At 39.1% G+C, this 13,725-nt stretch overlaps 1 protein-coding gene across 1 annotated transcript in view; it reads right to left on the bottom strand.

The window, feature by feature from the left end:
• The window catches only part of SPOCK3 (SPARC (osteonectin), cwcv and kazal like domains proteoglycan 3), an 85,107-nt gene that overhangs the window by 8,653 nt on the left and 62,729 nt on the right, over positions 1-13,725 (bottom strand). The window contains exon 6 of the mRNA XM_053459947.1: positions 13,596-13,710. Coding sequence (XP_053315922.1) covers positions 13,596-13,710 — 115 coding nt within the window. The remainder of the gene's footprint in view (positions 1-13,595; positions 13,711-13,725) is intronic.

Raw genomic sequence — 13,725 nt, 5'->3', positions numbered from 1 at the left:
CACATCTTGAAATTTACCACATCCACTGCCCCAAAGCTCCGCCCACTGTGTGCAAACCACATTATCAGCATAATTTAGCTCTACCTAGTTATTATGGCACAGATCATATCGCAAAGTTCCCACCAACACTACCGTACATCCTTGGTGTGCGGTTAGATACATTTGCAGTGCAGCATCTATATCAGGCAGCTGAATTATAACATCTTTACAGAGGTTATATTCAGGAAAGTAGATAAATAACAATGAAATCAATGATTTTAGAGCTGCACAGAATTAAAAAAAAATTACAAAATGTCTCTGAACCTAGTGATTTATTCACATTTTGTGCTGGTCGTGGCCTGAGCAAGTGTTTTGCGTGAGATTAATGGGTTATTAGGACAATGGGACATTAAAGTAAATTTTGGCACTCTAGAGGCAGAGATTTGTGCATGTGCAGTCAGGGGAGGGCTGGCAGCCTAAGGCCTGGGGGGCAAGTCTAGTCAACTGGCCCATTGCACCATCAAAGCGGCTGCGAGCGACATTGAAAGCGGCCGTCGTGCGGCAGTCACTCCACCAGCGCCTAATGAAATTAAAGTGGCCGGCGTGCACGCACCGCATGCCTCAGCTCTTCATCACACCCCTTTTAATACGTGGGAAGAGGAGCTGAGGCATGGCCATTGGGTCTGACAGCCACATGATGCAGGGGTGTACCTAGAGTATTTGGCACCTGTGGCAGACCCTGTATGTGGCAGCCCCCCCCATACACACACTTTAAAACTGCATAGTTTCTATGGTTAGGCAAACATTGACAGGGGTACAGCAAAATTGTTAGCATTATATACTTAGGGATTATGCTGTACCACCGTCAATGTGTGCCTATACATTGAGCCAGACACTGACAACCCCTATCACTATATACTAAGCCACACATTGATGTGGTGTAGGCTTACCACTTTAGTGACTGGCATAGTATATAGTAGGGATGCACCGAAATGAAAATTCTGGACTGAAACTAAAAATTCAGCATTCACTTGGCCAAAACTGAAAAAAAAAACAAAAAAAAAACTTTAAAATACTTTATTAAAAGTAACACCAAAATTAGACAAAAAAATCAACAATAATATTAACACACACATATATATATATATATATATATATATATATATATATATATATATATATATATATATATATACACATATATATAACAACAATCACAATCCTATCATGCCCAGGTTCTAGCATGTGCTGGCTGACTTAGCATGATAGGAGTGTGATTGCTGTTTGCAATTATATATATAAATATATATATATATATATATATATATATATATATATATATTAATATTGTCATTGAATTATTCTGTCCAATAAAAGCGTTAACACACCGAAGTTGGACCAAAAAATAATTTATAACAGCAATCACACTCCTATCATGCCTAGGCAGCCACTACATGCTGGAATCTGGGCATGAAAGGAATGTGATTACGGACTCCCTATGCCAAGCTATCCCCCAACACTTACACATCCATGCTATCTGAAACCCTCATTCACAAACATTCAGCATAACACCCATCACTCTCACACACTTACATTCAGCATAACACCCATCACTCTCACACACTTACATTCAGCATAACACCCATCACTCTCACACACTTACATTCAGCATAACACCCATCACTCTCACACACTTACATTCAGAATAACACCCATCACTCTCACACACGTACATTCAGCATAACACCCATCACTCTCACACACTTACATTCAGCATAACACCCATCACTCTCACACACTTACATTTAGCATAACACCCATCACTCTCACACACTTACATTCAGCATAACACCCATCACTCTCACACACTTACATTCAGCATAACACCCATCACTCTCACACACTTACATTCAGCATAACACCCATCACTCTCACACATGTACATTCAGCATAACACCCATCACTCTCACACACTTACATTCAGCATAACACTCATCACTCTCACACACTTACATTTAGCATAACACCCATCACTCTCACACACTTACATTCAGCATAACACCCATCACTCTCACACACTTACTTTTAGCATAACACCCATCACTCTCACACACTTACATTCAGCATAACACCCATCACTCCCACACACTTACATTCAGCATAACACCCATCACTCTCACACACTTACTAATCCACTCTCTCCTACCTTTTCTTCTTTCACTCTCACTTTTCCTCTTCCTCCTCTTCTTCTTCTTCTACTTCTTCTTCCTGTCCTTCCGGTGCACTGAGCGCGGAAGACGGTGGGCGTGGCTTCAGTGTTGTGCGCCGGGATTTTACATGAAGTCCCGGCGCACAGCCACAGTTGCCGCGCGCACCGTTTCTGGAGGCGTGCCGGCATGGTGGCAGCCCTCAGATGAGCGGCAGCCGGGACGGACCGCCCCCCTCCCGCCAGGTACGCATGACGGCCGCATTCAATCCTGCTCGCGGCCGCTTAGTTTTTAACTTTGCGGCTGCAGCAGCATTGAATGCCTGTCTGCCGGTCGTCCGTCTGGCCCACCGGCCCGGATTTAGGGCAGCCTGGGGGGCAATTGCCCCCTGCCCCCCGGCCCAGCCCGCCCCTGTGTGCAGTTGTTATAGCATATCCCTTATCAGTGTACAGTTAGCCAGACATAGATGTCATACAGTGCAGCTCAGCGAGCATAAGCACGTAGTGAGCCTGGCATATGTTATACACCATAAATCTCATTACTGTATAGTGATCTGGCTACTGATGGCTGTACTGCAAAGTTTCCCAGCATTATATATTGAGCCAGACAATGACAGTGGGATTGCATAACCCCCACAATTTAATAGTAAGCCACTCATTGAGGGTGGTGCAGCATAACTCTATCATCATATACTGAGCCTGAAAGTGGTACAGTATAACTCCTATCAATATATATTGAGCTTGACCGTGACACATTACAACTCTCATCATAACATAGTGATCCAAACACAGAGGCGCAGCATTACTCATTTCATTATATATGGCGACACAGATGGTGGTACAGCATGACTCCTTTTATTATACAGTGATCCAGACACAGACAGTGGTACAAAATGACTTCTATCATTATACACTGATGACTCCTATGATTATATAGTGATTCAGGCACAGAGGATGTACAACATGTCTCTTTTCATTATATAGTGATCCAGACACTTAGGGTGGTAGAGCATGACTCCTTTTATTATACGGTGATCCAGGCACAGACATTGATACCAAATTACTTTTATCATAATACATATATCCAGACACACATGGTGGTACAACATAACTCCTATCATTATAATGTCAGCCCGACACAGATGGTGGTATAGCATAGCTCCTCTCATTATATAGCTAGCCAGACACAGATGGTAGTACAACATAACTCTCATGGCACAGACATTGCCTTCACCACACACATATATCTAAGCTTTTACTTGTGCTTGTCTATTTTCCTTTGACTACAGGTTGTTGGCATGGGGATGCTGATGCATTAACTCTGAGCCCTCACTTTTCCTTACAAGCAATAAGCAATATAGCTTCCACTGTTAATGACTGGAATAAGGAACCTCTTACTGAACGTTCCTGCCACATAACATAATGTAAGGGGAAGTCTCCTCTGTTATCACTAATGACAATCCAGAAATAAAGTCAATCTGTATGTCTGTAAACAACCTTGCTGCAGGGGTTCATGCTTTGCAAAACTATTAAATGTTTGCTGGTGAACATACAGTGTTAATGACATAACAATATTGTAGCAAGTGAGGGCCCCTCATCACCAACTGTTGCTTTTGTCCCATTGTTCACCCCTGATGATGGTAGCAGGAAAATGGCTACTCCCAAATTATATACATACATGCTGGTTTTCTAATACATATATGCTGCTTATTTTTATTTTACAACTGTTATTGAACAACATTTTGGTACATGCACAGTATTTTCAGAATAAATGTTCACCTAAGAATGATGGTGTGTGTAAAGGGTTCACCAAGAGAGCTGTAGTAACTCCCAGAGATCACCCAGTATCCTCCTGTTGTCCCCTGAATAACTTCCAGCACCAGTCAGCATGCTCACCTTGGAACCCTGCTATGTGTACCCAATAAGTAGACAACTACCTTAAATTGAGTACAGCAGGAATGAACAGTTTATTGTTGTAAAACATAGACTCATATATCCACAGAACTTCATTAACATAAATTAACATTGATAAATAGGTGCATGTAGACAACCCAACCTTAAATCCCCTGGCAGCAATCCTATTGATGGGATTAATGAAACAATGGAGTTCCTACCTGTACTATATTTGTTTGACAGCCAGGCTGGAGCCATCTCTGAGTACCTTGGGGCCCTGTATGACAGGTCATTCTGTCACATATCTCCCCTTTTAAAAAGACCGAACTGGGGCCAGACCCCAACCGGGTCTGCAACCAGTTCAGTTGGAGAGCACAGCTCCGTCGCTCCTAGAGTTGTGGATGCAGGGGGCTGGCAAGAGGCACCTGTCCCACTAACCAGTACTGGAGTGCACTTAGAGACTGGGGAGTTTGGGTCCCAGACGAGGACAACAGTCCCATTTGCCAGGGCAGGGAGACAGGGTCCATAATCTGTGGGTAACAGGCTTGCTTTCAGTCAAGGCAGCAGTGCTCTGCCTTGATGCCAGCAGTTCAGCTGGGGGATCTGGCTGGGACATGCAGGGAAGGTCTTGGTCAGTTTCTGGGCCATATTGCGGGGAATAGGGCAAAGTGTCTGGAGTGAGGGAAGGGAGTGTGCAGAGGCCAGTTGTGCTCTGCTCGGATGTTTGTGCTTCTGGTGAGGGCACAATACTCACAGGATCCACTGGGGCACACTGCTGAGCACGGTCAAAGAGTTCTCGGTAGGCCTGCCCCAGGATCCATTCTTGGGAAACCAAATTATCTAAATCAGCCCACAAGTCGGGCAGATAACAGGGCACATCTGCGAGAATCCCTTTCCTGAACTCCCGGATCTCCTCGCACCGATATTTCGATGGGCTCCCAAATTCTCGGTCCTCCAGTAGGCTTTCCATTATCAATCCTGGGCCGCCAAAGTCATCGCCCTCTGGCATGTAGTCATCCTTCAGCTCTGGACACCACTGCGCAACCTGCCAATACAGGGCCCGGTATCCACAATCAACAGTCATTTCAAGTGGAAGCAACTTCTCCAACTCAGCCACCAAGTCCTCTTGGAGCTCTTCTCCCAGGTACTGCATTCGCCAATCTAGTTTTAGCACGTGACATTCCTTGGAGGATGGGAGGACTATTCCCTGGACACCCTGGTCCACTCTGAGAGCCTCCATCCAGGCATTTATGTAACTTGTGACTCTGCTGCGCACCAACGCGTCCTGTACTGCTGGAACCCTCTTTAGCTTGCTGCTGGTATACCCGCTGGTGCTCCGCTGGGACATTTGCAAGGAGGATCCCGCCGCTGCTGCCAATGTAACGGGTTCACCAAGAGAGCTATAGTAACTCCCAGTATCCTCCTGTTGTCCCCTGAATAACTTCCAGCACCAGTCAGCATGCACACCTTGGAACCCTGCTATGTGTACCCAATAAGTAGACACACAACTAACTTGAATTCAGTACAGCAGGAGTGAAGAGTTGTTGTACAACATAGACTCATTTATCCACAGAACTTCATTAACATAAATTAACATTGATAAATAGGTGCACGTAGACAACCCAACCTTTAACCCCCAGGCAGCAATCCTATTGATGGGATTAATTAAACAATGGAGTTCCTACCTGTACTAACTTTGTTTGACAGCCAGGCTGGAGCCATCTCTGAGTACCTTGGGGCCCTGTATGACAGGTCATTCTGTCGCAGTGTGGTTTTGTGGACATGGCCTATTTTTTATTTTAGAAGCTGATATCCATAACATCTTCTAAAAATAAGGATGTAGATCTAATTTCTTTTATCAAACCTTTCTCCACAATGGCTATTTTTATAATTTATAATGTTATTTTCATTACACTCATTGTTTTTTTTTATAACTTTGATTGGTATCATACATGTAAGTATTAATTTAAATACCTAATAGAAAAATCAGCAAGATAATTTTGATTTATCCAAACTATAATTTTATTTGATAGATTGTCAAATTAATATTAAATGACAAAAGGCAGAATGTAAAGGCAGAATGTAAAGGTTGCAGAAGGTTAGCTAGTAATCAAAAAATGCATACTTAATTAGATAAATCCCACTTTACAAACTGCCCAGAGTTGTACTAGGCCATGCCTAACACTAATCAAAGATATTTATGCTATTACAATCAATTTTAGTATACATTAGCAACAAACAAATGGATTATGGAACATTAACGCACTAGTTTAAATATTAAATTAATAGACTCTGGAATGTTAGCTCACCAAACACCATAAAGTACCTATAAATCATAAAATTCTTAGTATGGTTATTGTTAATATATAATTCCTATGGGAAAAATTGTTTTGTTGGTTATGGGGGGAAGGGGGTTAAAGAATATTTACAAAGCAAGCTACATCGTTAGCACAGTTTGTAATAACACATTAATATTCAAATATTATATTATTATATTATATTATTATTTATTATTATATTATTATATTATAAATAGCCCTCAAAATGCCATTATCCATTACCATTTTTGCTCCAAAGAGTGGGGAAAAATCTTCATATGCCCATAGACATTCAAATTCATCCCTGGGTGAGTCATCAGTGATTTTAAATAGTATATTCATAACTGCCTTATTTCCATTTTTCCTATGAATGTGTTTCAGACACAGTGACCAACGTCCTTGTAAAGAATTATGACATTCCTTTACATCACTACTTCATATGTCTCTCAGTAACCCCCTTCCCTCTGGAGTATTTTTTTATTAAGATCTAACAGATTTATTTAATGTTTTACAATAGATTTGTGCATTTAAATTTGTACAAATCTCTCTCGTTCTCTCTTTCAATGACCCCCTGCCTTCTTCACTAACCGCTTCATTGTCTCAACAGCTCAGATTCTTCTTCTTCTTCTTGTTCTCCACTTCTTTTTTTTCTGGTGATCCGCTTCTTGATCTGCTGATCTGCTGCATTACCCTGGGCTCCTGAAACACTTGTCCTCAGGATGGAGTCTCTGTCTACACCATGGGGACAATCAATCCCCTGGTTGGAGGAATGGGAAGCGTTCATACCTAAGTGGTGTGCGCCAAGGCTCCCAGGGGGGCAAAATAATGCAGACAAACCTATGATTCTCCCCTTCTCTTTCTCTGCAGATCTGTTTTGCATTAGGGCCAAGCCTCAGCGTGCACCATGGATAAATCCTCCAAGAAGGGGGGAAGATGTTTTCCTTGTGGTGCACGCCAAGGCTTTGCCTTGTACTCCAGAAGGTCAAGTTAACGCAGCTGATCACAAAGAGAAATTGTTGACATGAAAACGAAGAAGCATGATGAAACGGAAAACAAAAAGAAGAAGAAGGAGGAGGAGAAGCAGATAACAGAAAAAAAGAAGCACAGAAAAAGAAGTGGAACTATGGAGACTCTGAGAAGGTAGGGAGACACTGAGAAAGAGAGTGTGAGAGAGAGTGCGAAAGATAATGAGTGATGGTAAATGACAACAAATTTTGTTTCTAAATTTAAAAAAACCTCCAAATATGGTCCAAACCGAAAAGGGCGGGAAATAAAATTTGTTGTAAAAAAGAATGGATCAAAAACAAAAGCAAAAATGTGTCCAAATCATTTTTGGTCCATGTGCACAAGTCAACTTTACAGTTTACAGTATAAATATCCTGCCCCATAGAGCTTACAGTCCAAGTAGTAGTAAGGGGTGTGCAGACATATAGATACAAGAGCATAAACCCCATCCCTTTCAGTTTAATGGCTTGCTAGTCTGTAAACACACCTGAGTAATACCCAAATCCTAGACTGCTAGGTATGCCTAGGAGAGGGTTGAGGAGCATTGCTGTAGTTAATACAAACATGGTTAAAACAAAATACATATTACATGAAAACCTGAAAACACTTTTAAGTTATGTACCATTACTCAGCACAGTCCTACATAGCCTCATTGGGTTGGTTGGGGAGATCAGTTATCTCTCTTTTAACCAGTCCATTGAACAGTGCCCTGCAGGAAGCCTGATCTTCCAAAAGCGCAAACGTCTCCCTGTTATGTGGCAGAGGGGCTACTGTTCCCTGGGACCTGCTCATGTACACCAGAATAAGCAACTGCCAATAAAGCAATGTAGAGTCATTTAGTGCTTCAGCTGAGCCATAAAAGAATGAATAGGCATTTTAAAAGGTCTAGGAAAAGTCACATTAAACAAAATCATTGTTATTCACGCAGGTGAACACTCTGACTAATGGAGGAATGGACTTCATTAGCACAAGACATGTGTAAATGGGTTAGTTTTTGGCCCATTCGTTTTTGGGGAAATAATTTGGTTCCCCACCCATTCGTTTCATCTGAAAATTCAGGGGTATTTTTCGTTTGGTGCCCGGTGTCTATATTGACTCTAATACAATCACATTCTCAGTCACTCTCTCACTCTCTAAATGTTTCCCTACCTTCTTTGCTAACCACTTCCACATCTTCTTCTTCATCTTTTATCTTCTGCCTTCCCTTCTTCGTTCGCATCTCCACAAAAATAACCCGTCAGGAACTTTTGCCAAAGTGGTGGTGCCTGTGATGGCATCCTCTCACCAATCGATCACAGAAGGAGCCAACTGAGGGCAATAAAGTGGTGCATGCGGTGACGAGCTCTCCCCGATCCTCCAATGGGGGGAGAGGATGTCGATGTAATTGCAGTCATTTTGCCCTCATGGGAACTGACGGCAATACGGTGACGCTCGTGCAGTAACGTCATCTCCCCAATCTGCCAATCGAGGGAAAGGTTATCACCGCAAGTGCCGCTTTATTGCCTTCAGTTAGCGCTTTAGGTCATGCCCTCTTCCTGACAATGTGAGTGAATGTAGATCCACGAATTTCAGGCAAAAATTCTGAGCTTTTTGTTTTTGTCTGTGGGGGTCAGGCCTCGTTTTCAGGGTTTTGTGAATTTACCAATTCTCTGTAAGTTCACAATTCGTACAAATCAGAATACACAAGGCTAATTAGTACTTTCATAAAGAATCAGCTTAGTTTGGTATTTCAGCTGGGAAAGTTACTCAAGATATTACATGACTGACAACAATGGCAGCCTCCAGGTGTGCAGGTAAAGGAAGTTTTCTGGAACACTATTCAAAGAGAGCCTTACTTATATCTGAAAGAATAGGTGAGTAGGACATTTAGTCCAACTCCCACAACTTTGCTGCTTCTAACCCCCATATATTTCCATTGTGCATGTATTCTATTAGGAAACAGAGCAATAAGTGACATTAATTTATACTAAATGATTCCAAACCAACCAAACTAACATCACAGTTAAATGCATTTTTAAAAAAGTGTATCTCTGAACACTTGCCAAGAAAAAGTCTCAAAAACTGTCCTGAAAACGTTAAGGTTTTAACATTTTACACACAATAAAAATGACAGTCAATAGCCTATTCAATTGTATATTTGCTTAGTAATCACAAAGCATGGACATTTTTTGAACTAAATGAATGTTGATTATTGGCTCAATTGCTGTTAGCTGAAAGGAGCTGTCATATTCCATCAGCTGTGGAGTTCTTTTTTGCTACGTGACATCGTTCTAACAATGACTGTATTAAGTCTAATAAATGCATCACTGTTCTGTTCTGCTTAAAAGATTTGTGAAACAGAGACCGATTGCCATGTCAATGATGACATCAGCAGTTTCTCCAAAATGGCCTCAAAATCATTTGTCTGCAGATTATGCCTAAAGAAATCTAATAACAAATATGTTTCCATTATATGATTATATATATATATATATCTATATATATATAGATAGATATATATACCATATCTATCTCTCTCTCTCTCTATATATATATATATATATATATATATAATATATATATACCGTATTTGCTCGATTATAAGACAAGGTTTTTTTCAGAGCAAATGCTCTGAAAAATACCTCTCGTCTTATAATCGAGGCCGTCTTCTAATCAGACCTCAAATAGAGGTCTGACTACAAGACTAAGAACCAGCGCTGCGGGGGATCTGGATCTTAGTCTCATAGTCAGACCTCATTTGAGGTCTGATTAGAAGACAACCTCGATTATAAGATGAGGGGTATTTTTCAGAGCATTTGTGTCCTATATTCGAGCAAATAGGGTATACATATATGTATATAAATGTACATATATATATAAATTCATATACATATATATATATATACATACATATATTCATATATACTAGATAACTAGCACTGCTATTATTCCAATAACAACAGATATGGCTTACATGGGATCCATCTAAGAATCTACATCATTCAGCTACACAAAGCACTAACAATATTGGCCAAAATTACTTTGCAGTGTAGCTGTTTTGCGGATATGTTTTTCGTTATTATAGAGTGGTGCACAAGCTTAAATGTAATATAGCAATTTTAAACAGCCCATAATACCTTATAAACAACCTCAAGCAAAATCTGTACTGTTTTTTCAAGGTAGGGCATGTACCATTTTTAGGGTCACTGCAGGCTTAATACCTGAGCCACATTTATTCTTCAGATGACTCTCAGATTATTCTTTTCATGACACTAATCTACAATTATGTATCCCATTCATGATTTCCCTCTTTTATTAGGAGCAAGCAAAATGGTCATGGGATCAGTTTTAGTGAAGCAAACCATCTGTAACATAAACATAACACAATATTACAGTTTTCTACAGGGTCCCTTCAGCTATTACATCGAACAGTGGGATAAAACTGTCAGGAACTGATCAGCTCTAGAAACCCCTTTGGTTTAGTTTATACAACTTTTATATAACCCAAAGCTGTAACAAATCAATCAAGAGTGCTGGTATGTATTCAACTATTATATGTGGTTATTCTGGAAAAAAGTTGCACCTTTTCATCTTAACAATTCATTGCCTTTAGCAATATTCCATTGCAAAAGCCACACATTTATCCAGTATATACAATGTACCTCAAATTATAAAAAAATAAATAAAAAAGTACATATAAACAATAGTTTAATCTATCTGCCTTTCCGGTGAAATCACTACAGTGCAATTATGGTATTGTAAATTGTATGCACAGAAGACACTATACTTACGGTTTGGTTGAAACCTATGATTTATGATGAAAATACAAACATCTGTAGATTATTCATATAACTTTAGATGCCAATAGTTCACTTGGGGTCCAAATGCCTGCAACCTTGCTCCAGCAGCTGGCATCTAACTCTTTACTGCAAATATAGCAGTGATTATGGAGGATCATTAAAGGGGCGATCCAAACACCATATGCACATATGATAACTGAATAGACCCTTTAAATTGCTATGTTGCCCCAACTGTAAATGCTTTACTGAGAATTGCAGTTTTTTTTAATTTATACTACAACTACTTTTTAATAAAAATATTGTTTATTTTTCAAGTCATAGCAGGGGCAGATCTAGAGCCTTGCCTAAAGTAGGGATGCTCACAGTAACACACCTACGCAGATAATCACACTAATGTACCCAAATACATGCATGTAATAACATACCCTGACAAACACATGCAGATTGTGAACAGTTTGCTGTCTCCTGGGTGCTTGAGTTTGGCATGTGGTGATGATCCAAGTGGTCACAGTCCACATTGGTACTAATGACAAAGTCGATTGCAGATTGAGGTCCTTAAAAAATTTCTGGGCACTAGTTGACAAACTATGTATTTTATTTCTGTGTTAATATCAGCAAACAAGTTCATGAAATTAGTATAATATCTTTGCCACCAGGGGAACTGTTATTAAGAAAATCCTAGCAAATTACTTTTGATAAAACTGTAATGTATGGGTGAGATGTATTTTTTTGGTAATTTTTGATTGATCTTATCTACTCGATGTTCTTTGTGAAGAAAATTATTCAGCTAAATAAAAAGTCTTGTTATATCATGCACAGAGTGACCTCAAATAATTTTTGTTGTTAAAGTGTCAGGATAGAATCATAGAATCAATATTATTACAGATATTTGAAATGGATTTTTGAATATCTTCACAGGAACAAAACATGAAAAGGATATTATCTATTGAACAAGTGTTGGTAAATGACAGGAAAAATCCTGGCACTTGCTCAGAATTTACAAATGTTGTTAACGTGTTGGTTCATCCCCCTACTTGTATATTTATAAAATAGTATTTTTCTTACACTGAAGGCAAAGATTTATGTGTAATAACATCAACAAGTTGTCTTTACACACATTTGTTTTTTTCCGTCTTTGATTTGATTTCAGTAATTTTAATAATATAGTCGTGGAAAATAACATGGCAGCATGGCTTAGGTTTGCAAAGCAGCCACAGGACCTGAGAACCTTGCAGACATTGAGTAGACCATGAATTCCTCTGTATTCTAGAGTCAAATGTGAGGCCATCTGATAACTAAAGCTTGGCTGAAATTGGGCCATGCATCAGGACAATGATCTCAAGCACACCAACAAATCTACAAGAGAATGGCCTACAAAGAAAGAATCAAGGGGTTGCCATGGCCCAGTCAAAGTCTAAACCTCAACCCGATTAAAATGTTGTTGCGGGGTATAAACAAATGTCAGCAAACCTCAATGAACTGAAGTAACGTTGTACACAATGAATGGTTCAAGGTTATAGAACATTACAATAATATTATTCACTGTGTAGATATCGTGGAAAATCAATTTAAACTGATTAACTTCTGGTATCTAGTCCCTTCCAAAATTGAAAAATTCTCCCCAACTGAATCAAACTTATGTTGGCGTTGCAATTTGGTGGGAATGCGTAATTGTTAGAAATCTGTGGAATATGGTATTTGTTAAATTAAACCAGCTAGATAAGCTTCATATAATTCAAAGTCCAGTGTGACTTTGCAACTTAATGGTAGCCATTTATGTAAAACATTTAGAAGTAAAATAATTTATTTTATGTGTACTACTTAATGTACAAACAGATTCTACATGTATTATTGTGACTTTCACGACTATAAAGTGGAGCTAACTCCTTCATATTCTACATATTGATTTAATTTTACTTTGACAATTGGTGCTTTTCTTAAATATATATCTCCTGCTTGAACACAGACAATCATTTTCATATGAACTATTATTCTAACTATTATAATTAAAAGGTTCTTAGTTATGCTTTTGAAGCTTCAACTTTGTGGCTGCCTGTGGCTTTACCTGGAGATTAAACCATATCTTGTATACGAGCCAATATTTATAGCATCTTTATATTTCCAACCCCTAAATTATTATCATAACAATTATATACATTAGCATGCTCCGGCAAAGGTAACAATATAAAGTTACATAATGTACATGCTGTATTAAAATAAATCATGTACTGGTAAATATTTTTTAAAAAACAGAAATGATGATAAAGAAAATATTTTAATGGAAAGTTTATTTTCATTTATATAATTTATTTTTTTAATGGAAAGAAAATATACTCACATTTTCTGCATTATATAATTTATTTCCAGGCATATAATTTGTTGAAATCAACAAATATAATAATTACAACTTCTTACCTCTTTTATTATTTTTGTTGGAATTTCTTAGTTTGCTTGATGAACAGGGACATTGTCCTTTACACTTCACTGAGATTTGTTTGCCTGAGTTGCATGCTTGGTATTCAAGTTTACACTACAACATGAAAGT

The sequence above is a fragment of the Spea bombifrons genome, chromosome 1 (genome assembly GCF_027358695.1).
Source record: "Spea bombifrons isolate aSpeBom1 chromosome 1, aSpeBom1.2.pri, whole genome shotgun sequence".
Taxonomy (NCBI): Eukaryota; Metazoa; Chordata; class Amphibia; order Anura; family Pelobatidae; genus Spea; species Spea bombifrons.
The sequence above is the reverse complement of the archived record's forward strand: the minus strand, read 5'-3'. Positions and strand labels throughout refer to the sequence as shown.